Source organism: Arvicola amphibius, chromosome 12 (genome assembly GCF_903992535.2).
Source record: "Arvicola amphibius chromosome 12, mArvAmp1.2, whole genome shotgun sequence".
NCBI classification, from domain to species: domain Eukaryota; kingdom Metazoa; phylum Chordata; class Mammalia; order Rodentia; family Cricetidae; genus Arvicola; species Arvicola amphibius.
In genome coordinates, this window is record NC_052058.2 from 133,992,894 (window position 1) to 134,019,325 (window position 26,432).

Genomic DNA, 26,432 nt, shown 5'->3' on the forward strand with positions numbered 1-26,432 from the left:
TTCTCAAGGTAGTGATATTCAACTTGAAACAAAAAAGATGACAGGTAACATTAATCATTGCTGAGCTCTTAAAAAGAGAGAACTGTCATCCAGGTTAACATTGGAGCAGCCATGCAGGACCTAGGCCACTTTAGCTGGCCCCTTCCCATGTATTCCCATAAGCCACGTAATGTCTGTGATCTGCACCCACCCAGGCTTTCAGAGCACAGTGAGTTCTCTATCTAACTTAGAAAAAGGTGTTCACCTTTTTGAATGCCTGAACTTTGCAAGACAGCCAGAGAACAGGAAAGATGGGTCAACAGCTCTAGGAGCAACCACATGGGCTACCCGTGCAGAACAGTGTCATAGTGTCACATGGGAAAACCGCAAAGCTTCTCAGCTGACACCACAATCCAGTGTGAGAAGGACTTCACATATGATAAGGGGTGAAAAGCTCGACAATTTGAAATATTTAATTTGTTATGATTTCCATGAAATCAATAACAACTTCCAAATGTGAGCCACACCATGCATTGATTTACATAATCTTAAATAGGTAGACTCTGAGTTACATAAGAATCTGCTCACCCGAATGTCTTCTTTTACAGAATTAAACAGCTTACAAAAGCCAACAGTTTTACTTACTGCTTTGCTTACAGTGCAGGGAAGTGAACATATTCATCTTTACTACCATTTACAAAGTGAGTTTTATGTATGTGAAATTCTTATGTATTGAGACCTGGAATCAGGCAAAACTAGAACAGGGTAAAACTTAATTGTATCTTTACAGATGACTAAATATAGAAATTTCATCTCTGAAGTCTAAGCCTCCAGCTGTGGACCCAGAAGCTCCTCTGTCCTAGCTCTGTTCCCTGCCTCTCAACTGCCTTCCTCAAGTGCAGTCTCATTGCCCAGCATTTGGTTAAATACAATAGTCCATTTGACAGTGGCCAAGTCTGTGCCCTCTACTCTTTTGGTTTATTTTGTGAAATCCATGCAAAAATTTATGAAACTGCTAAAGTGCCACAAAACATTCCAAAACAAAACATTAGTTAAACATATGTCAATTCTTAAACCCGAATGTGGACATTTTGCTTCTCTTAAAATTTAGCTATCTTAGATAAATAACAGAAAGATGTTTTGGCTACAGAAGATACATCCACAGCCCACTTGAAGATTTACAGCAGAGCCAGAGCCCTGCTTTCTGGTTGCCAAGGCAACGCGGCTCACAGCCCTGCCTTCAAGCCTTCTGCACCAAGAATGGCTAGACCCGAACTAAGGCAAACTAAACCCTTCTCTCTCTAAACTCTGTCTCGGGTATTTGCTCAAGCAACAAGCAAGGTAATAAAGAGACATAAAGGATTTGTCGGTCCGAGTTCTCTCAAACCACTCTCTGTGGTCTAAATATTCTGACAGTTAACTTTTTTTACAGCACAGAGACTCTTGCAAGTTAAACCTCCAATGGCCTCTATGGGTTAACTTCTTGGGGTGTTGAGAAAATTATCTATGCAATTAAACTCTCAGTTTATAAGCTAATTCCCAAGTGTGGACAACCAGTTTTGAATCATAAAATAAACTTTTATGTACTATAATATAGTACTAAGGCAAGCCACAGGAGGAAGATAGTTGCACAGACCGATAGGTACTGAACCAATAACAGATAGACAGATAGAGATACATGCTAGATGGATAACAGATAGACAGATAAATAGATAGACAGGTTAACAGAAAGACAGAAGATAGATAGATAGATAGATAGATAGATAGATAGATAGATAGATAGATAGATAGGCACGTGAGCACTGTCTTTGCAAAGTGAGAACCCTGAGAGAGTGAGTATGTGTGTCTGTGTGTGTGAGTGTGTGTTATGTGTATGCATATATACATATGTGTGTTGACACAAAGTGACTTTCTCCATTTCTCTCAACTTTAGCTTCTGAGACAGAGCCTCTTGTTAAACTCAGAGCTCATCAATTAGCTAGGCTCACTGCCCACTGCTCCAGGGAACATTGGACAAGGATCCTGACATCTCCAATCCCCCTCCCATCCCTACTGCCCTCACCAGCTCTCGAGTTACAGATGTACACAGTCATGACTGGTTTTTACAGGAGAGCCATGGGTACAAACTCAGCCCTGTGCTTGCATGGCCAAGGCCTTATTGATGGAGCTATTCCCCCAGCCACAAATCTGTATTTCTTATGAGAGAGAGAGAGAGAGAGAGAGAGAGAGAGAGAGAGACAGAGACAGAGACAGAGACAGAGACAGAGACAGAGTGGGTGGGCAGAGCATAGGAGGAAGGGAGGGAGGGAGGGAGGGAGGGAGGGAGGGAGGGAGGGAGGGAGGGAGGGAGAAAGATAAGTTACCACATAGTGCTTGCATGTGAGTGTGACCACAAGAGCATTTGTGTGCACAAGCAGATGCCAGACAGAATCATTAGGTGGGTATCTTCTGTTATTGGTCTGGTTGTCCTAAGACAGGGCCTTGAAAGCTTGCTGTTTCAGCTAGGCTTGTTGCCAGTGAGCTCTCAGGAGTCACCTGTTTCCACTTCTCAGTACAAGGTTATGGGCAAGTGCGGCCAAGCCCAGCTGTGCTGAGAACTCACGGAGGTCCTCAGGTTTACTGGGTAAGTGCCCCTACCCAGTGAGCCCACTTCATGGGCTCCTCAATCTGGTTTAAGCCCGTTATTTTGTGCTTCGAAGTGGCCCAAACAAAAAACCATCAAAGTTAAATGTTTGACTCACTGCAGTTCTGGATCTACTTTGGTTTGCTCACCTACTCACACCAGAATTTTGTAATTCCTAAGTCATACACAGGTCCCCAAGGGACTTTCTAGCTAAAACAAGTGATACTTCCCCTCTATGGCGGTACGACAGTCTGTGGGACAGTGTGGAAAAATATCTGACTCTGAGCTATTTCCACTAAGTATTCATGAACGTGTACACCCAACTTAAAAAACTACACAAAATTGGTCACCTCGTGGAGGCAGTTTTTTTTTTCTTTTTTAAATTACTCTCTCCCAGAGTTCTTTAATATTTCTAGAATCCTTTATCCAGAAAGAATCTTATTTTCTGCAAAGATAACATGAGTTATAATTTTGTTATGGAATCTAAGTCCGTGACAGAATGCCTGCATCTAGGTAAGTTATAAAGAAATTGAAGCTGTCTCCTCCAGCAGAGAAGGCTCGGAAGTGTAAGGTGGAGTCTCACCTGCAGAGCCTTCTTGCTGTGTCATGCCACAGAGGGAAGAAGGGGTCAAGTTCGCCCTTCAGGAACTCATACCAGTACAATGGCATTAATATTGATCCCTTCTTAAACGTGATCACATTTCAGCTGTTGCATGGGGTACAAAGCTCCCAAATACCTACATTTGAAGGATGCAGGCAAACAAGAGTGTGCACTACAAGATCACGTTGAAAACATATAAATGTCAGATGGCTGGGTATGAAATGTAACATGTTTAAAGACAGAAGGGGACTTTTCTATGGGATTCAACATTGGGATCTACCTGTCCCCATGTTCAGCCCCAGTATTCTCTCGAGAAAACAGGCCAAGCCAGCAGTCACGGTAAGCCACATTTTGCTCTCAAAGCTAGTCTGTTGGGCTAGGGTTGAAGTTCAGCATTGAGTATTTGCCTTTTTGATAATGCTGCCTGTGTTTTATCCCCAGCTCCACCACTACAACAATGATTATGTGTGGTGAGATCGGAGTCTTTTGAATCTTTTATTTTTCAAGACACTCATGTTTCCTAACTTGTAAACTGTTCCCCTGGCTCTCTCAAAAGAATACAGAGGTTTAAAAGTAACAACCGTCCCCTCATCATGAAAGCCTGTTTCTGTGGAGCAAAATCCTGTTCTGTTTTTTTTTAAGTTGGCCCATGAAGACAAATACTTAGTTTTTGTGTACAGAAAATGTCACCCATTACCATCAATGAACCACAAATGAATTCCTTTTCTTTATCATCGTTGCGAAATGCATAGCCCCTGATTCACAATGAAAAAAGATTTACTTTATTTTGTATTTACAGCAACAATGACAACTGTGTAGAAAGCGTTAATTTCATGGTTCATTAATCCTTTCAACATCACATTTTCTTTTAAAATTTAATTTTTGAGTAGAAGGTGGATGTGGGATAAAATATATGCTGATGGAATCTATACCCTCTTTCAAATGAATGAAGAAGCGTAAATCAGAGATCTTCAATGGGTATAGCTTTACTCTCATCTAAATTTCTTTCTTGCTCATCTGAATGTGAGAATCACTCATGCTGATGTTTCGATTGTTTTCAATGTTGCTGTGTGATGTTTGAGCTTCACGGGGAAATGCAGAGATACAACAGCCAGCACTTAGCCATGGATTCTGCCTGGCACTCCTGTCTTCTCCAAAGCCACACAGAAGGCCAGTCTACACCCCAGCCCCAGAAAGCAAAGCTGGACTCTGGTTTGAATCCGTGGCACAGCAAGTCACTAAGGGAGAGGACCTGACTTTATCCTTTCTCCCAGATTCCGCAGACAGATAATTTTCTTAATGGATAACATGAATGATCCTAAAGTACCTCGCCCTAAAAAATCAGCAAGCAACTGAAAGCCACCACATCTCTGGATAACACTGATGGGCGGGGGGAGCATGGCCCGAGGAGTCTCTATAAAAAGCACAAGCAACCTCAACTCCTCGGCTGTATGGAAAGGCTCATGTGCTTTCCAAGTAGAGACGAAAATTCTGTGTCACAACACGGTGAGTGGTTTAGAATTACCCACACCAACCCTTACGCAGGCTGGATTCTGTGGGGCCAGTGCGAGCTTTCACTCTTCTTCTGCTTTGAAATCAACATAAAAGCTCCCCAGTGACAGAGGCAACAGCTACCGAAGGTTTTATTCGCAACTTATGGTCTTATCCTGAGTACAATTACACACATTCGGAATTATGCCTCCTGAAGTAAGAAACTGCATGCGTATCTGTCTGGAAGAGACTTCACATGACCCCAAGTCTCAAGCTATAAAAATATCCTCTTGGAAATGTTCATACCTATTCATGCACTTGTATAAACATTCATCTTTTGCTTTCATTCATATCATTTTTTTTTTCCGGCAAATATGTAAGAGGCGCCTCTCAAGTGTCAGGCAACAGGCAAGCACTCCTCATAGACACAGCACTGCCTCACAGAGTGTGGTCTAATAGAGAATCCGTGAAGAAGACTGACCAAGTGAAGCAGACCACCGAAGCTCAAAACTGTGACGTCAAATGAAATACAGAGTTTCTTTAAAAAGTAGAAGGGAAAAACCCGGCTTGAGGTGACACTTCTCTGACCCCTGCATAGAGCGTGGGTGTCACTCTCTAGAAGGTGAGCTGGGAAAGCCTTTAAAGCAGGACCTGGCCCCAGCCTTGCTGGACAACACAGTTGTGCTGGTGTATCTCAAGCACGTTTTCTCATCTGCACCTTTAAAACTTTGTCAAGCTGATCGCCACGCTTGAAGGTCAATGGGATGTGATACTTGAAGAATGTAAGATGAAAAGATAAAAAATAATAATCATACACAGTGATGTAAGCCTTTTACACGTCAAGGGATTCCAGCTGTCCCATGTGCCTCGTTTACTCCTCAAACTACAGTGATCAGTGCACACTATAAAACACAGACCCACGTGACAAGCAAGAGAGGCGCTGCTACCTCTGCTGCTGCAGACACCAGACTGTGGCAAGACCAGTACTGAATCCACACCGCTTGAGACGTGAAATCATAAAGTCGACAAACCGACAGAAGCCTTTCTTCCTCAGAGTCCTGGGTGCTCACCCCCTGAACTCTGTGTGCATTTAATGGAAGGAAGTGCCCTCTCTCTTAATGTCTGGGAGACAGACATTCTTCACTGAAACAGTCAAAAGATTTGACAAGAAGAGCAAACAGCAGCAGCCACTTTTCCAACTGCATTCACTTCCGGTCATCGACGGATACACGAGCAGAGGGTTTGCTCTTGGAGGCTGAAGGCAGAAGCTAGCCATAAGTGTCAATAAACTGAATTTCAGGGAATTTCACGTGGAATTGTTCTTTAAGCAGTCATTGATTGAGACTAAATATTTAAATATTTACACACAAGGTACCATAAGCTCCCTGAGCAGGCTCATGAAGGAAGCCATTCACATCAGGAAAATGAGGGTAAGATCCATTTAAAAAAAAAAAAAAAAAAATCCAACAATACAAGCTTTACAACCTCCCTAGGGGGAAAGACAAAAAGCATTTGCCTAGGGCTCCCTCCATCATCCATTCTAATATTAAACACAAGCCTCTCAACATCAAGCATGTTATGTAAGGGACTGCTGTAATCTATTTCCTAAGTTCATTTGTGATTTCTTATAAGTGCCTGGCATTGATGTTCGCTCATGACTTAGGCATGAAGCGGGCCAGCAGTGAAAGGCAATGTCCTCAATAAACATCCATAGTTCTCTGCATGGCAGCCTGGACTCAAACACTGACACACTCTATGGACCTTCCTGAGAGGCCTTTCCTAGTAAGCAGTTTTCCAAGCCCCAACTGGGTCAGCAAAACACACTTTCCCTGGCTGAGTCATCCCCTAGCTGTCCTCTGCACTGAATGCCCTGGTCCATTCCCTACCTTTGAACTGCTAGAAGCAATTCTCACACAGTCTTGAATGTGGCTCATCCCTGTAGTGGAGAAACAGGCGACAGACGCCTTTCTGATACGGACTCCACAGTCTTGACTGAAGTTTTCTTTGCAGAGCCCCCCACGATAGAGTGTTGGTATCCATCTGTGCACTTAAAGTAAGGGGTTCAGAGTTACGAGACAAGAGTTCACAGATTTGGAAGCGGAACCATAGCTGCCAGGCCTAGATACTCTCTAAGTACCCTAAAGGATTCTGGGCTTTAGCCTCCTGCTTGCAAACCAGCAGAGCACAGATTTGGAGTAAGCTCCCAATCAGCAATCAACAGCAGGGCAACTGAAGTCAGAGAGCCGATGTCAGACAATTCCCCAAACCCTTGATCCTAGCTTACTCTAGCCAGAATATCTCTGCCTTTCTTCTCTCATCTGGGAAAGAAAAAGCCAAGAAAAATGAACTAAGTATAGGTTATGTGTGTATGTGCTTATTAGCATAAGAATTTGTGAATATACTATGAGAACACTTGTATATGAACATGTGTGAGTGTGTGAACATTGCATGTTAACGTTAGTTTGTGCCCCTATGTTGTTTTGCATAAATACCTTCAGCTAATGCTTTGCACCTGCTTCGTACATGAATAAGAATGGGTCTATTTAGTAGTTAAAAGGCTCCAAAAGACTTCCTGAAATGTACTCAGACTGTGTTCTTCTGCACTATACTATGTTTACACCTCGATGTATACAAGTAGATTTATGAGGGAAAAAATGCAGCCCATGGCATATTAACAGCGGAGTGCTAGAACTGTGACAATAATCACTCTGTGTACTAGTTCTTTTTGTCAACTTGACAAAAGTTAGGGTCAACTGGGAAGAACGAATCTTAATCGAGAAAATGTCCCTGTGGTACTGGCCTGCATGCAAGCCTGTGGTGCATTTCCTTGATTAATGGTTGAGAGGAGAGGATCCAGCTCACTGTGTGGCTGGGGTATGGGCGCCCCTGGGTTGCTCGGTTCAGTTCAATGGGAAAGAAGGCTGAGTAAGCCGTAGAGAACACGCCAGTAAGCAGCAGCCCTCGATGGCTTCTGCATCAACTCCTGCCTCCAGGTTCCTGCCTTGAGTTTCTGAGCTCACTTCCTGCAGGAATGACATGTGACCTAGGACATGTAAGATGGAATAAACCCTTTCCTCCTTAAGTTAATTTTGGCGACTGTGTTTATCACAGCAATGGAGCCCCAACTAAGGCTGTACCCGTGGATGCTCCCTAATGGCAATGAGGACAAGGCACAGGGGTGAGGGTTCATATGTGCATGAAACCAGGAAAATAATGATCTTGCAGCTATATTTCCTTAGGATTGAATTAATTAATTAATGTTGATGGAATAATTAAATTGTAGGCACAGTCCTAGAAGAGCTGGACTTCAGGTCTTACCTTATGCCTATAGTACTTTCCACCGAAAAAGGAAGATGTGCAGTTTACACTAACTAACAAACAAATCAATACCTGTTTTAATAAACCAAAGTCTCATTTAGATATCTTCCAGTATTTTTTATTTTTAAGCATTTCCTATCTTCATTCATATGTCCTTCTATCTAATCAATACGATTCATACACAAAAACCACCACTAAGCACCAAAAACACAACATAAACATAATAATTTTAGGTAGATAATATCCTCTCACATAGAAATCTCTCAGAAATCCATATACTAAATCTCAGTAATAACATCCACACACATAATTTCCAGGATATTTGAAATTTTAAAGTCGGCAATAAGAGAAAGGAGACAAGTTATATCAAAGAAAATGATGTTGACTGATCACTGTCAGGAAAGCCAAATAAAAAGAGGAGGGAAAGAAAAACTGGAAGACAAAAAAAAGTAGAATTTCTCCAGTGTCCACATATCAGGCTATGACAGAAACCAATTCTGTGTATGAAAGTACCCAAATCTATTCCTAACTACTTGCACAAAACTCCAAATAAGAGTGGTCAGCTAGCACACCTATGCACATAATTTACATATTTGTTTATCTGAAACCAGATGTTCCTTGGGAGCATGATCTTCCAGCAGGTACAGACAGCACGTTACAGTTGCTTAAGGAGACAGGCACAGCATTGCCGCTGTGCAGCGGTGGCCTCCAACACTCCTAAACCCATAAGCAAGCACATTTTCATCTCTCCCACCTAGCTACATATGTGTTTCTAAACAATCTCACTCAAAGTATGTGTGCAGGTTTCTAATTCACTAGATGTATGTTCTTAGAACTATGTCTATGGAGCTGCCAGCCACGGTAGCTCACTGCTATAGTGCACGCCAATCAGGCACGCAGTCCTAAGCCTGCTTCTGAGCACTGTAAACAAATGATTGTGTGTGTGTCTATGTGTGTGTACATGTGACTGTGTGCACATGCGTCGATGTGTATTTGTAGGTATGTTTGTGAGTGTGTTTTTATATGTACATGTGTCTGCACATATGTGTGTACACATATATGTATATGGGTAGGAACTTCAGGAAAATTTACAACAAACACATGACTTTTTATAATCATTATCACTAATATTTTTAATTCTGCCATCCTTAGTCCTTACCATTTCGCGCTGTCTAAATTTAAACTATTATCAAAATATCCTCTTTACAGCACATCTCAAATCTTGCCAATTTACAAACTTCCACGGATTACCTTGTGGAATCTCTGGTATCATGGAGGAGGGCCTAGGCAACTTGTATGTCTTCTGCATTGAGTTTCATGTCTCTGGTGAGACGCTCAACTCTGATCCTGCTCACAAGGCCTTTTTTGCCTTTGCCAACCCGGTCTTTTACTGCTGATAACAGCCAGAATCCATGCCCATGTCCAGTTTTATTCTACATTCTTTCATGAAGCTTTCCTCCTCAAAAATATCCCTCTCCAGCTACTTTTCCCTCCTCTCTCTGCTCCTTCTCCTTACTCTGCAGGCTCATCATCTACTATAGTGGGACTTACCATGTCACAGATTTTGTGAGAACCATTGCTACTTCCAGTAGTTACAACCCTCTTAAAGCTAGACTACTTATTGTTTGGCAATTATTTCTTCATTCGTAATTTACAGTACTTGGTTTTGTGCAGTGACCAAGCAAGCTCTTAATTGAATGAATTACTTTTAAAAAGTGACTGTGTGATGTCTCAAGCCTTAAATCCACATATTCTCTGTTGTCTCCTGCCAAGCGTGACTCCTAAAATAATAACCATTGCTATATATGAGGTTCTTTTAATAATAGGCACATGTACATGTGTGGTCTGCAGTACAATGTTGGCTAATCTGCTTCCTTGAGGAAGAAGACACTTCACACCGTTGTCAATCATATCTGTCCAAAGGCTTTGGTCTCCAAGGCTACAAAGCCCTAGCTTACGTTCAAAATAAAGTTAGTTCTCCAAAATCAGAAAAAGTACGTCCGTGAGAATGCCAACTGAGGAGGCATGAAAGAATATGCCATAGCTATGCTGTGTATAGTTTGAAACAGTGATATTCTGTGGTCTGTACTTTCGATCTATCTGTCAATAAATCTAGGGAAATCCAGGATACCTCCGCTCAAAGACCATGAACTAAGACAAGTAAGTGACATTGTGATATCAACTGTGCGCATGACATCACAAGAGCTGGATAACCAAGTCATAAACTGTGCAGGGTCTGCACTACCACTGTCCCTCATTCATTCTTCTGACCGTGTTACGCTGTGTAGACTTCTGAAGGCACCATTCAACACAGTCTGCTCCCATCTGACATCCAATACAATGACGTTCGACATAGTGACACACTAAACGTTCATGCTAGCTTTCTCAAGATCTTGACATTACCAACTGAAATTTTTTTCAGACTGCAGATTTTGAATATAGAAACCTGATACCATAAGGTCATAAAAACATTGCTTCTGGACAAGGAATATTGTAAAGATAGGAATAAGTACATAACGTTTATTTTCCAGTGTGCACTAACGTCACGTCCCTCCTGTATTTCATGTTGCGCTACCTGTATACAACGATGTCCTGAGTGCTATACTTTGGAGGAAATGAATGGAAAAACCAAACAGAAACACTGTTGCTTCTCTTTCATTTTTAGGGCACTGGAGACCAGTGCTGTTGGTCAGAGTGTGGACTTGTGAATGTTAGGCCGATGTGCACTATGCTCCTGAATTACAAGTACCTCATGCCATTACTTTAATTCTTTAATTATAAAAATAAATTTAGTAGGATGTTTTTCCTCTAATTCCCCCAAATAACATATCTTTCAATATATATCTTACGCAATATTGCAGGAAATTGCTCCTGTAGTTTGCTACAACGTTTCTTCACAGACTAGTTACAAAACACCTGTTTCAAAATAATTGGAAGCACGGTTCTTACAAGTGAATACCCCAAGACTCCACTCGACCCCAATCCTGCCAGAACTCCTTGGAGCGAGGCACTAGCATGTATGAATTAAAAGCAAGTTTGCCCATGTGATTCCACTGTACAACACGTTAATAAGGAAAACATACCCACTCATAGTCTCAACATGGTATGTTCAGAAGAAAAGTTGCCGACTGATGGCTTCCAAAAAAATACTGTGTTCAAACACCCTTTCTTAGGATTTCTACAGGGCCACTAGACAGACAAATCAACAAACATGTTTCCTCAGTTCACGACATCACTTAGCTTCTTATTTCTTGATGCATTAATGTAGGAGGGGGGGCACAGTCTCCGCACCTGGGGATACTGACCTCCTCTTCCCACAGTTCAGAATATTGGATCTGGTCAGCATAGGCATTAAGCCTGACCCTGGAATGCCAAACCTTCCAGAGTCCTGGCAAGGAGGCCTCCCCAAGAGCGCAGGGCAGGGCTCCGTCAGCACCCAGGACAGCGCCCGGTGGAGGAAACCGGGCCTCAAGAAGCAGAGCCTTGGGACACCCACCCAAGAAGCCACTAGACACAGACTACAGATACTTGCTCTTCTCTCCGCAGTCAGCAGCTCTTTCCAAATGACAACAAAGGAAATCCTAAGTACCTTTCACCTAGGAATGCAAGCCGCCCCCACACCCAGTCTCCCTTCACAGTCTTCAGCGCCTGTTGCTAAGGGAGGGGGAGACAGCGCTCGGGAAGCCTCGCGACCAGGTGACAGCCCTCCTGAGATGCTGTCTGCCTCGGGCGGCGCTGAGGACCGGAACTCTGGGCCATCCTAGGACCCCGCGACAGGCCTGGTGCCCACGAGCGTGCAGGGAGCGGGGCGGGCAAGAGCCCGGCGCCAGAGCGCGCGGCTTCCCCTGCGGACCAGGAAGCCCAGGCCGGCTGAGGCCTCCAGCACGGAAGACATAGAAGGGCCCAAGCGGCCGGGTAGGAACAGGGACAGCTTGGGGGAAGCGCAGGCACTCACCATGTTGACTTCAGAAACCATGTCGATGCTGGCGATGTCGATGTTCATCCCCACGCAGACTGGGGGACCTGCGGGAAGCGCAGTACACTGTGATCAGCCAGGCTTCAGCAGGGGGTACGGGTGACTCTGAGGATGGGGAGGGGGCTCTCAAAGGACCACCCACCCCACCCCGCTGCAGCTCGGCGGAGGCCGCCCCCGCCTCCCTCTCCACCCAGGCCGCCAACACGGAGGATCGCGCTTCCCGCAGCGGCCGCGCGCATCCTACTTACCCCCGAAGTCGGGTCTCAGACGAATGTCGTAGCCTTTCAACAGCTTGTCGACGGTCTCCTTCACAAAGGACATGTTCCCGGGGTCGTTGACGCTGAAAGAGGGGCACGGGGCACAGAGAACAGGGTCAGGTAGCGGCTCGCCCGCCAGCGCCCGGCGCGCACACAGCGCGCCAGCCCGCGCCCGGCCCGCTTCCCGTCAACCCATCAGCGACCCTACCTCTGGGCGCAGCAAACCACCGCCACCAGCACCGGGGCCGAGAAGATGCCGAAAAGCCTTCCTCCCGCAAAGCCCCACATCCCTTCGCCGCGCCCCGGCACGGGGGAGGGGGCGCCCCGCCGCCGTCGCGACCCGCAGCCGGGGCTGCTGCTGCTGCTGCTGCCACCACCGCCGCCGCGCTGGCCCGGAGCGGAGGAGGCGGAGGGGGAGGGGGAGGAGGAGAGCAGGGGGAGGAGCGGGCCGGGAGGGAGGAGCCCCGGCGCGGGAGCGCTGGGCGGGCGGAGGCGGGGGCGGAGCCGGCCAAGAGCAGCACCCGCCCCCTACGAGTCCGCGGTCACGGCGGGGCTCCGGGCACCCTCTCCAGCCGCGGTAGCGGCCGCTCGGGAGGTGCGGGGAGGGGCCGGCGTGCGGTCGCAAATCCGCTCTGGCCACTGCGGGCCAGGGCCACGACTGCGTGGCGCCTGGCAAGGCGGGGGATGGGCCACCGAGCTAGCTCCCCTGAGCTCCCTACAGCCGGACGAGGGAGGGATGGTACCCTTAGATGCAACGGGAGGGCAGCAGAGGCGTGGGAAATGCTCTGCATCACCCCAGCCCATCCCACCCTCCACCTCCAACCTCGCCCTGCTCCGCCGGAGACCCACTGGGCGCTGCACAGAGGCTCGGCGAGCTGCCTGGTGAGGAGCCTTGCGGCAGAGCTGTGAGGAAGCCCCATTCTCACCTGCTGGGCTCAGATCCGCGGATCCCCAGTGTCCAGGAAAGCCAAATTGACAGTAGCAGGGCCTGGAGCCCGGAGCACATGGCGTTGCTCCTCTAGCCTAACCTGAGTGGGATCTGCTCCACTCCACCGTCACTGAGCTAGGAACCAACGGCGACGTGGGGATCCCCGCCTCCCTCCGCCCCTACTCCCACCCCCGGGCTTTCCCGCCTGACCCATCCTCCAGCCCCTTGCATGGCGGCCCGATTATCTATTTATCAAATATGACTATGTAAAACAGGCTCCTTAAGCTGCGCCTCTCCCCGTGTCTCCCGCCCAACCATGTGAGTACTGAATCTTTCCTGCTCACATAAAAGCATTCATAATTAACTGTTAAGTGAAATCTCGTCGATGAACTGCAGTTCAAACAGGACTTAAGAGACCCTGGCCTCTCGCTATAATGATGGGAAGTAACGAGCCTTTTCTGGTGCACACCAGAAACATCCACACGTATTTTAAGGTAAAGGTCTTTGTTTTCCATGTGCCTGGCTCGAATATTGGTCAAAAACAAGAACTGGTATACCCCGATTTTTTTTGTGTGTGTGTAACCACTGTATACCCGCTCGTGCCATTCCACCTGTGCGGCAATAGAATACTCCCATTGCTGCCTAACCCACCGTATGTATCACCACAGTACACCCAAGGGTGCCTACTCGCCTGTGGCCACAGGTTGCCTGTTTTTCTATAGTGACTGATAATCTTCAACAAAGTTTCCCTGTACCTGGGCTCCGAACATTGAGGAAGATGGCTCCACCACCCTAGTACAGTCAAAAGGGAGAACCACAGATGATGTCAGCTTCTAGTTTCTGTAGGCTGGTTCAGGCGTCCAGGCTGTGACGAGTGCTTAATAACATAACCACTTTCCAGTGTTGACTCAGTTTTTTTTTCTTTCTCTTTTCTTTTCTATGACCAAGATTTATATCGGTAAATATCTAAATCTAGACTTTCACTCTCAAGGTGGCGTGTTTCTGTGCATTAATCTTAAATACCTTTGCTTTTCTAAAAATCAGCAGTTTTATTTTTAGGACTGTATTGTGGCTGCATTACCTGGAAGGTTCAGAGATAAATATAGCTCCCTAATTATTTTCTGGAAAAGTTCATTCAGGAGTGCTTTGTATTCTGTGTCCTGTTCACGTGCACTAGAATTTTCTGCAAAGTGGCACCTTCGTTATGCCACACATTCGTGATTAGCCCGTGTCTCCTGTTCATGTGCACCAGCTTTAGTGATAGATCCTGCTGGGAACGTGAGAATAAACCAGCAGCAACCCAGGGCTGTCCTCCTCCCTGCTGGTCTAGATGTCCGAAGATTGGAAGAAACACATGGCCAGTCAGCTGTGAGCACCCTAGGTCCCTGACTCCATCTCTCTCTGAAGCTCTTGGCCTTGCTAATCACCAGTGGTTACCCCAGCACCTACTTCTGCGACACTTCTGATACACCTTATATGGGAGCAATCCTTCCGTGTCATGCCATTATATCTTGTCCGCCTCCTCAACTGATGAGGAGAGAGCAACAAATGCATCCTGCTCCAAATGGCCCTACTCAAAAATCCGAAATTCCAGCAAGTCAGAGGTCCTAAGATGGACATTTGGCCAACGGAAAGAAGCAGGGAGTGTATACACACTTCTTAGTGCCTCTCAAAGCTGACCCTATGAGCCAGACCTCTCAGCTCCCTGGGCTCAGTCACAGCCTGTTAGCTGACAGACCCTCCAGTGCTCCCTTTCCAAGTCTCGAGATCTTTTCCCTTTCCCGCCTGTCTGAATTGCTGCCGCACACCTTCATAAAGAAATATCACTTAAATTTTGCCTCAGGACATGTTTTCTGGAGAATCCAGGCTAAGCCTGGAACCACCTGGCAAGTCATTAAAAATATCACTTTAAATACAATCGCCATAAAATAGGAAAGAAGCCTTTAAGGGGATACACTCATGTAACCACTGCGATCCAGTTGCCTGTAGCAACAATGTGCTCATCCTCCAGGTCATTACAGCCACTTCCCGCTGTCCTCAGCCTACTTTAGTAGGTATGCCAAAAGGCTGGGTGAACACCGCGCACATCACCCCATGTCCTCCTCCCTAGTGACAACGAGTTAGCAAATTCAAGAGAAAGACCAGTCTTAGTTAGCACAGAGGATTGGTCATTTTCCTAAGTTGTATATTATAGGAAACAAAATGGGGAACATCAGATTGCATGCAAAGGCTTATGGGAGGCTATGAGAGCGCACAGACTGGAAGTGAGAAAACCAAATTAATTCCACCTCTGCTGTATTAACAAATCACTTCCTTGCTCTATCGCGCATTTTTTCTTGTTTCTGGGCTAGAACAATGCTCATTCATGATAAAAAAAAAAAGATACCATTTTTTAAATTCTTATGTACCAACTGTACAAAACGGTGGATTTAATTTTGATATTATATTGCTTTCATTTGCTTTGGACAGACAGACTTTTTGCAGTCCATGGTGGATAAATATTCATGACATAAGAAAAAGGAGGCAAATGGCATTTGGTGCACAGCTAGGCAGCTTTGAGCAGGCTAGGATTCCTCGTTATCTAAATCCTCAGGTGGAGTGGTGGGATTTTCTAGATATTTTTTGGCATACAAGATTTGTGGGGAGCTAGTGTACCCTGTTTGAAGGAGCATCCACGGCATGAGCTTGACCAGGTCAAACACCCCAATGACTAAAGTGCCTCAGACTTGGGAGAGGCAAGGCCTTCTCTAAATCAGACTCAGAGAATAGCAAGGCCTTCCCTGGTCCCAGTACAGACATCACCAGTGTGCATAGAAAACATCAACCACAACCTCCTCCCCCTGGGTGACCAAAGCCATAGACTGCTCCTGTGTAGAGAGCCACTATCTACCTAGAGGAGTTAACCCAACTGCTCATCCAGCTGAATCTGGTAAACTTGCTGAGCTTCTGGGCTTCTGGTGCATCTCCATCAGGGTGCACATCACCCAACCCCAGGTTTTCTGTGTATGCATCTCTTGTTTCTTCCTTCCCTTCCACCCAGCCAGCTCAGTCTTAAAGTCATGTAGAGCATGGCAATGTTTCCATCATTTTCTTTTGTTTGTTTGTTGTTTACTGGTCCTCTGGATTTCACCAGCCCTCATTCACTACAGTTTTTACTAATTTGGGCCTTTGATTACCCGTGGGGTTGTTTTTTCAGTCTTCACTGCATTCGTGCCTGCAGTGAACTCCACGATTTCTCTCTATTAACTGCCTTTTCTGCTTGGCTTGTTCTTGTTTATCCAAGGCCTCGATGCATATCATTAGGGTATATACCTGAGATCTGTCTCTCTAACGTAAGCACTCACAGTGAGAGATACTTTTCCTGCGATTCTCCTGCTATCAGTCTGTACTTTTGTTCCACTGTGATCTGATGGGACACAAGGGACTATTTCTATTGTTTTATATTTGGTGATATTTGTTTTGTCTTGCCGGAAACGTCATCTATTTTTGAGAAAGTTCCATGGGCTGCCAACAGGATGTGCATGTTTTGGATGTTAGAAGGAGTAACCTGTAAATCTCTGTTAAGTGAATTTAATCAATTATGCAGATATATTCTGAGCTATATTGATTTTTAGTCTGTCTAACCAATTTATTGATAAGAGTGAAGAGTTAAAATATTCTACTATTGTTGTATCAGTACCTACCTATTCCTTTATTTCCATTATTATTTGTTTATACAATCTTGGGGCCCTACGAGTCCATGTATATGTGTTTCAATTGCTAGTCTTCTTCATGGAGTCTTCCCTTTGTTAAAATGTGGTAGCCTTCTTTAATTCTTCTAATTGCTATGATTTCAAATGACGTTGTCAGATTTTAACTGTCACACCAGCTTACTTGGGCATCTCTTTGTTTCATGAATTCTGGGCCATCCTTTCATTTTCAGCTCGTGTCTTACCGACTGAGGTAATTTCTTAGGGACAAAAGAGAGTTGGATCTCATCTTTTAAATGTAATCATTGGGTCTGTGACTTTAAATTGTGGCGTGAAGGCCGTTTAAATTGGGGTTGTTGAGGGCTTTGCTGATTCTCGCAATTTTCTCTCTGATTGGATTATTATTTGGTGTTTTGTCTTCTCCATCCATAGGAAGGCTTTTGCTGATTTAGTGTGTTGGACATGATCAATTCTTTCTTCATTTTCTTTTGTTCATCTTTCACTTCCGAGAAAGTCATTCTCTGCTGCTTCCCTTGGTTGACTTTCTTTCCGGGACTTGCTGAACATCTTCTGTGATGTTGCCTTAGTGATTATGGATGGCTTTAGCTTGCTCTTGAAGTGTTCCACTGCTCTGTCAAACTTGAAAGATAACTTTACTGAGTGTAGTAATTTTGGTTGAAGGTTATGCGGTTTCAAGCCTGAAGTTCTATATTTTCTTAGATTTTAAACAATTTTAAAGATTTAATTTTAGTTGTGTGCTGTGTGTGTCTGTCATGTGAATTATGTGCAGGTGTGCCGGTGCCCATGACAAGATCCCCAGGAACTAGCTAGGACTTGGGCAATTGTGAGCTACGCTATGTGTGTGCCAAGAATCAAACTCTAGACTTGGGTTCCTGGCTTTCAGATTTTTTAGGAGCTCTGATAGGATATTTAAACATTTTGTTTTATGATTTTGTAACTACATGAGAGGTGGTTAGGGGTATTGGATCTGGATAGAGGAAGTTATGATCTACCTGATGTGGATGCTGGGGGCCTCCTGATATGGGGGCTGGGACCAAACTCGGGTTCTCTTCAAGAGCAGTATGAGATCCTAGCTTCTCAGCCATCTCTCTGGCCCCAAGTATTCTGAAATGTTTAGTATAATAAGTGGAATCCCAGTTTTCTCCTACAGTTTATGATACCATTTCCCCGTTGTATCTGATATATTTTTGACATCTTGACTATGATGTAGCACAAAATGGCTCTTCTCTGGTTATGTCCTATTTCAAGTTCTAAATGTCCCTTTAGCGTGTTATGGAAGTCCATTTATCTCCCTAGATTTGGAGCATATTCTGGCATAATTTTGTTGAATAGGATTCCTGAAACTTTAGTGTTTAATCTCAGCTATCTACTCTATTCCATATTTTAAGGGATAGCATTTCACTATGTAGCCAAGGATGACCACAAACTTGATATTCTCCTGCCTCAGCCATCCAAGGAACCGAGATCACAACCGTACTCTGCCGCACCCTGATGACCCGCACAATTTCTTATGTCCTGTCACTTGATCATCTCATAGTGCTCTTGAAAGTTATAACCATGTTCGTTTTTCTTTATTGACAATAGAATGCAGTATGTTTTCAATTTTGTTCTCGATCCCTGGTTCTTCTTTCTTTGGCTTGATCTAGTGAACGGTGTTATGTCCTACTCTGTTTTTATTTGAATTTATATCTTTATTTCCAACATTTCTTTTTGTTGTTGTTGTTTTCTTTTTCAAATTTAAATTCCCTTGCTGAATTTTCCATGCTTGTTGCTGACTTCCTCGTTCATTCTCTTATCTGTGTCTCTTGTTTGCACAATCTATGGAGCTCCTGATGGCCGTTCCAAAGGAAACTTTTAAATTCACCGGCCCGTTTCAGTAGCTTTGAGCCGGTAGTTGAGGAGTCAGACACATTGGAGTGAGTTTTGCTGCCTGACATTTTGTGTTCCTCCGGTTTTTTTCTTGCTACTTGAAGAACTGTTGGCTTTATATCTCTCTTCCTTTTGTATCTGAGGATCTTCCTAACAAACAGGAGCCCAGCTCCTACTACTGCTGATCCAACTGCTCCCTTGATAAGGATCCTTCCTTCTTCATCCTCTGGGTAGCCCCTGTGGCTGGAGCTGTAAGACTCCTTCCTCATGGGCGTTCAGCTTTCTATTTCTCCAGTTTTCAGCTATCCCGCCGTTCATTTAGTAAATGTCTGCTGCCCCTCCTCTCTTTCTAACTTTGGAAAGTTGTCTGTTCTTTCTCACGCTATTTTTCCTTCTCAGTAGTACATGGAGGCAGCTTCTTATCCCTTGGGATGTCTGTACTTTGGTGCTTATGTGGAGGCCGGGTTAGAGATCTGGTCCTGTTTAGCCTGAACTTTACTAAGGGTCTGAACCAACATAATTTTAGTCTGCATTTATTTATTTTTGTGGTGCAATAAAAATATGTTACAAATATATTTCAGTTATTTTTAATTTATTGGTTTGTAACCACATATAAACAATTGTAAATGCCTCATGAGAATTTAGAGTCTAATTTTTTTCAATGGTTTTGTACTATCAGAGTTAATATATTTTGACAAAATTTATTGACTATATGATTCTAATATTTTGAAACTGCATTTGTTTGGTGTACTTGCTTAGGAATTTGAGAAAAGTCTTGGAAGTTTTTAGAACCATAATATAGTATCCTCCTCTTTTTTTAAAAAAACCCTGAGTCTTATTAGGTTGTTCCTGTAAGACAAAGCTTCCCCTTTGCAAGTGAGGTGAACCCCACCAGAGGCACTGTTGACCACAGCCTTGGTGTTGTTATCTGCCTTTTTCCTAGTATTTGGGCCAGAAGGGCAGTTCTTTGTTGCTGCTCCACCCCTTCATCCCACCCCACTCCACCCCACTCCCACTTGCATCAAGTAATAGTTCCTTGTTTCTGACTTGTATAGGACCCCGCTACAAACACACGTGACGAATGGGGATCCCGGGAAACTCCCCAACGTGTCATTTCCTGTCAGATTTGTGGTGTTACCCATGGTGTCACTTGTTTCGTGCACATGACCTGGTCCTCTGACCTCTGGTTAAAAATAGGAAATAGGACAGGCACATGGGGAGTTTCACAGCTCTCAGTGGCTTCTGCCAAATCTGGGAACCAATGGTGTGGCCAGACGGGACCCCACATTAACCCCCGCGTACAGAGAAGCTCCAGCCAAAGCTGCTGAACCCGGCTGTAAAACTGTCCTGAAGCTAGGCATAGCCAGTTCAGGGAGTTTGGGGAGTTCCACATTTTGCAAAGGGTGGGATGAAATTGTGGACTCAGGGTGAGGACTGAACTTAACTCCAGATGAGACCTATGAGTCCCCACAAAATACATGGGGAAATCACCTGGTCCCTAGCTTTCATAGTGCTGGAAGTTTCTAAACACACTACCAGGGAAGGAAGGTCATGAACAGTCTTCCATGGCTGTAACATTGGGAGCTAAAATGATGACTGGCCTTGCAAGATCCCCGCACTGGGGCAACGGTGCCAGAAAAGCTATGACAATAAAACACCACTTTCTGGTTGGATTTAAAGCTTTTTCCACAAGATGAAACCTATGCCCAGTATCATTAACTGAACCAAAAACCCATAGATGGCTAGTTCATAGGCTCTAAGGGGGAGCCTAGTATTAATACTCTACTAAATGGATGAAGTAACAAACTGCCCCCTAAGTTCTCATCTTTATACCCATAAATTAATGAATCTCTTGACTCTCATCAGAAAAGCGGTTTAAAAAAAAAACCATAGATGGTAATTAATACAGAAACCCACAAGTTGTCGGTGTGCAGAGAATAAGAGACTTCGGAGTGCTAAGTTCTACACTCCACCCAACCAAACTTTAGATATCATCTTGAAAGAGAGGAGAAAATGATTTTAAGGGCTGGAGGGGGTAGGTGTCTACAGCAAAATAGTACTTCCTAGACATGACAGCACCATAACTCACAGAAACATACAGCACCTAGCGCTATGTGTACAAGACCTGCACACGTGCAAGCCAGACAAAATCCTGGCATGGATGGGTCATGGAATCCACCTTGAGCTGAGAGCTACTGACATCTGATGGCTTCTTAGAGAGGGACAGTCATTTTCCTCCAGTGATAGGTCCTCTAAGAGGCAACCCATGGTGCAGTGGGTGGCCCACACACATTCAGGGAGTTCTAGGCAGATTCACTGAGGTAGAAACAATAAAGGAAGAATAAGACATGAAATTGGAATGGAATAGATGGAGGGAATAGAAGAAAAATTAGAATGGAGTCAATGGGCATGGATTTATTGAAACACATTATATGCTTATATGAATAATAAAATATTTAAATAAAGAATGGGAAATCATACATTTGTTTCACCTTAAATAATACATTTACTTCTTATGCTTAGTCTTTCTGCACAATATTTTAAAAATACTTCTGTCATTTCGGCTATTAAAAGAAGACAATCAAGAGGAAAGATAAATGCCGGTATTTAATCTTCCATGTTTAACTCTTAGCTCCATTAATCCATTTGCTAATATTAGATCACTCACACATTCCTGAAATAAACCATAACCGTCTATACTATATCACTCTGCTTTAATTTATGTAGGTCTGCCAATATAACTTCCATTACTACTTCCTTCCCAGTGCATACTTTTGAAGTTAGAGGGGCATTTAATAGTTCTATTGAGCTTGTGGTCTTTCTGAGTTTTCACTCATTTTTTTTCTCAAAAAATTTCTTGCTTCTTTTCTTTTCTCTTTTTGGTGAGACTTTCCCAGCAGAAAGCTCATCAGTTTCTATGAATTTGGAAATGGGGTTGAATTTGTTTTACCGTAGAATATTACTTTGTAAGTAGACTTCCCAGTTGGCCATAGTGTCTCCTGGCAGTGTAATGACAGAAGCTCAGGCCTTCTCTTAGCTTTCATGAAGTTGATGGAACTCTCATTGGGCTTTCGCTGTGTCTTTCTTTGGATTTCCTTAGCCTTATCTTTCTTAGAATTTTCTCAGATTCATAGGAATGTTTCATTCCCATGGCTGCTTTTATGATTTATCTCTCAAGCACCTTCCCAGGTGCCCTGGGGCAATCAATGTCATGGACTATCCATTCTGCAGAAGCTCTGTATATGCTTCAGGGAGGACTTCAGGAGGCAACACCCATGGGAAAGGGGTCTGTTCTCTGCTCACAGAGTTGTACTAATGGTTGGTCTTCTATGAATCGGCTCTTCAACAGTAAGGAAACTGTCTCCATAAATAAGACTCATCCAGACCCACAGTGGGCAAATCACAATACAGAAACATAAGGCCTGAAAAGTCAAGGCGATCTGAGTCCTCTTGATAACTCCTCAACTATGAAACTCACACATGCTGAAATAGATAGAGCAACAGAAAATTTCAAATGTTGTCTAGTAAAAAACAATCAGTAACCTGAAAAAAATAAACACACACAAAGAAAAACCCCGAAAAACCAAAGTAGATGAATTCAACCCAGGATCATGAGCAGAAAACCAGCAACATAGAAAAGTCAGAGACGTCGATGAGAAAATAAGTAATATTGTTGAAATAGCGACATGTGAGAGAAACTCAGGAATGCAATCCAGATTTTAAATAGAAGAAGAAAAGACATGTTAAAAATGATAAACTCAATGAGCTAATTAAGAAAATAGAAAGTGGCAGCTGGAGAGATGACTCAGAGGTTAAGAGCACTGACTGCTCTTCCAGAGATTCTGGGTTTAGTTCCCAGCACCCACATGGTGGCTCACAACCACCTATAATGAGACCTAGTGCCCTCTTCTGACATGCAGGCAAAATGCAGACAGAACACTGTGTAAATAATAAAGAAAAAAGAAAATATTTAATAATAATAAAAGAATAGAAAGTGTCACCAAAAGACTTGACCAAGCAGAAGAAAAACCCATAGATGAAGGACAATATGCCAGTCAAACAAGGATAGAAAATGAATAAGCATAAGTATAATATTCAAGAACTTTTGGTTATGATAAAAAAAAACCCTGAAACCAAGAATCTATGTAAGAAAAGGCAAAGAGACTCTATTCAATGACATCATAACACAAATTTTCCTAAATCTGGAGAAATTAGCATTAAAATGTAAGAGGCACTTGGAACCCCAAATACACATGAAGAATCTACCAGCTGTCCATTATAGTAAAGACAGCAAAAATAAAAAGCAAGGAAACAGTACTACAAGCTGTAAGGAGAGGCAAGAAGATAGCTTCTCAGGTAAAGACACTTGCTTCCAATCCTGACACCCGAGTTTAATCTCTAGAACCTTCACAGTAGAAAGAAAACTGACTTTTGTAAATTGATCTCTGCCCTCCAAGAATTTACCCACCCATACACAAAGAGGTACACATGAAAGGAAACAATATTAAAAGCTATAAGAAAAAAATTCAAATTACCTGTAAAGGCAGAAAAGCAGTATAACATATATCTTTCCAGTAATGTTAAAATTAAAGAAATAAATAGAATGTGTTTCAAACCCTGAAAATAAATAGCTTCCAACCAAGGTTGCTAGATCTATCTTTAAAAGTAGTTACAGAGAAAAAGATACTTCAAGGCACGTATAAACAAAGGCAGTTGATGACTACCAAGTCAATGTTGCCTATATTTAAGGAAATAATGTACACAAATGTACACAAAAGAGGAAAAAAGCAGTATTAACCAGAACAGAGTGGGAATAAATGAATTTTAGGAGAAGACTCCATGAACGAAGGAGAACCGGAAAGGCATCTCCTGTATTCCACACAGTAATCAGCATAAGTTCTATAATAATAGATGAAACACCAAAGAAAACATCACTCAAACTTAAAAACAGCCTCAAATTATAAGAATGAGAAGCAATCTTAATAATAATTTTAAATGTAAATAGCCTCAACTCACCAATAAAGAGATAAGGACTTACTAACTGACCGGATTAAAAACCATCTGTCTGTTGTCTCTGAGAAACACCCCTTCCTGGTAAAGGCACCCCAAAGTGAGAGACAAAGAAGGGAAGGCAGGCTACTAGGTCAACTGAATTTAAATGCAATATGGTATAATTACCCTAATATCTGAGAAATAAGAGGACGGCAATTAAAAATTAGGAGAGATAAATAAGGCTGCTATATATTAATCAAGGGAATAATTCATCAAGATGATGTAGGAATAGGAAATATGTGTGCTATGGATGTTGGGCTCCCAAATGCATTAAAAACAAAAGCAAATGCACACAAAAGAACAAACAGGTCCTGTCCAATTCCAACAGGTGATTTCAGAATCTCCTCTTGTCTCTACACAGGTCAATGAAATTGAAAACCAAAGGACTTTCAGAGCTAAATTACAGTGTGGGTTAAATGTCCTCGACAGATACATACTGAATATTTCTTCTAATAGATATAATACATGTTTTCTCAGCAGCCTATAGAATCTTCCATAAAAATAGATCACATTATAGGCCATAAATAAGTTCTTAGCAAATACAAAAGTCCATGACCATCATAATCAGTAGCATGACAATAGATAGGGAGGCATGAAGCTGGAGCAGAGTACTGAGAGCTTACATTTGATCCACAAGCCTAAGACAGAGCAAGAGCAAGAGAGAGAGAGAGAGAGAGAGAGAGAGAGAGGGAGAGAGAGAGAGAGAGAGAGAGAGAGAGAGAGAGAGAGAGAGACAGAGACAGAGACAGAGACAGAGACAGAGACAGACAGAGAGATGTAGCCTGGCCTTGGCCTTTGAAACCTTGAAGACTACAGCTAGGGGACAAGTATTCAAATATATAAGCCTATGTGGGCCATTCTTATTCAAAGTATCACTGTGATTAAATTGTTACGGGGCAGGGGATGGATTATAAATTGTTAGAATCAAATAATATAAGAACCAAGAATCAAAACCTTCAGGATCCACTTTAAAGGAGTAAAGTTTGTATATATGAGTATTTACATGTTAAAAAAATCAGAGTGATCTCAACCAAATACCTAACCAAATACCTCATGGTTTTAGGAATAAGGAACAACTCAAACACTAAGGAAATGATAAAGATTGGAACAAAGAGGAGCTGGAAAGATGGCTCAGTGGTTAAGAGCACTGCCTGCTCTTCCAAAGGTCCTGAGTTCAATTCCCACAAACCACATGGTGGCTCCCAACCATCTGTAATGAGGTCTGGTGCCCTCTTCTGGCCTGCAGACATACACACAGGCAGAATATTGTATACATAATAAATAAATAAATAAATAAATAAATAAATATTAAAAAAAGATTGGAACAAAGATTAATGAAATAAAGTTGGAAAGTTTAACGTAGAAAACCAATCAAAGTATTAATTTAAAATGTTCAAATTAACAAAATTTGACAAAGAGTAGAATCAGATTAACTAAATAAGGGATGCAAAGGAGGAAGTAACTACAGATTATGATAAAATTTATTAAAACATTAGGAATACTTTGAAAACATATATATCAAAACAACTGGAAAACATAGATGAAGTGGGTAAATTCCTACACACAGAGGACTTTACCAGAAAACACACCAACAGGTCTCTCACAATTAGGACTGAAACTACAATTTCAAAAACTTCTCAGCAAAGAAGAGCCCAGAATCTTATGCATCAACTGCTAAATTTTCCCAAACCTGTAAAGAACCTGATGCCAATGTTCCTCACACTGTCCCATGAAACAGAAAGGGAAGAAGTGAGGGTGCCCTCTCCCCCTAAATCCAGCATTGCCCTGAGAAGCATGCAGCAACCAGAAAGAAACCACAAACCAGTTTCCCAGATGAAAACGGATGCAAAAATTTTTCAATAGAGTCCCGGGAAAGGGAATTCAAGAACACTAAGACAAGGCCATCCCATGACCAAATTGGCAGCATTCCAAGGGGGCAAGTTTTGGTGCAACATATGCAAATCAACCAAGGTAGTGCAGCATCTAAGGATACTTAAGGATGGGGATCACAGTGATCATCTCGATTGATGTAGGAAAGCAATGCTGAAGTTCAACAACCCTTCACGACAAAATCCCTAAGTCAACTGGGGACAGAGGGAACATAAACTCGAAAGAATGCGGCAAATGTATAGCTAGCATTTCACTAAATTGGAGGAAAGTGACGCTATTCCTCTAAGATATGAATTGAGAAAGACACGCTCTCAGTCTCGGATCATACAGTGTCCAAAACCTTAGCTGGACCAATCAGATAAAGAAACGAAATGAAATGCACACAGATCATAAAGGAGCAAGTGTACTAGCCTTCACTTGCAGATGACATGATTCTTCAAAGAAAAGGCACCGAAGACTTCTCCAGAACAACTGATGTTATTTATAGAGATTGTTAAAACAATTATTATTTGTGATAACAATAAGTGCTTTCTGCAAGCTGGTAGGATACAAAGTCAGTATGGAAAAATAAGTAGCAATGTGTATTAGGACTTCTTCTAGATTTATGCACTCATCAGAAGTACTGGTTCAGAGAACTGAGAGAAATCAAAATCACAATTCAGCATCAGAGAAGTAAATGGCCCTGGAAGATGTTTAACCAATAGTAAGGAAACTGTTTCACTTAAAGCAAGATTTCAA

General features: G+C 43.1%; 1 protein-coding gene across 2 annotated transcripts in view; it reads right to left on the reverse strand.

Annotated features, from left to right (window-relative positions):
• The window catches only part of Gabrb3 (gamma-aminobutyric acid type A receptor subunit beta3), a 228,623-nt gene extending 215,372 nt beyond the window's left edge, over window positions 1-13,251 (reverse strand). Inside the window, exons 1-3 of one of the 2 annotated variants that reach the window (XM_038313911.1) lie at window positions 13,172-13,251; window positions 12,237-12,328; window positions 11,968-12,035 (exon numbers count right to left, since the gene is read on the reverse strand). In XM_038313911.1, coding sequence (XP_038169839.1) covers window positions 11,968-12,035; window positions 12,237-12,328; window positions 13,172-13,251 — 240 coding nt within the window. Of the gene's footprint in view, window positions 1-11,967; window positions 12,036-12,236; window positions 12,329-12,453; window positions 12,534-13,171 lie in introns of those variants that run through there. The other variant, XM_038313910.1, reaches the window with a different exon arrangement.
• Between the last annotated feature and the right edge of the window lie 13,181 nt (window positions 13,252-26,432).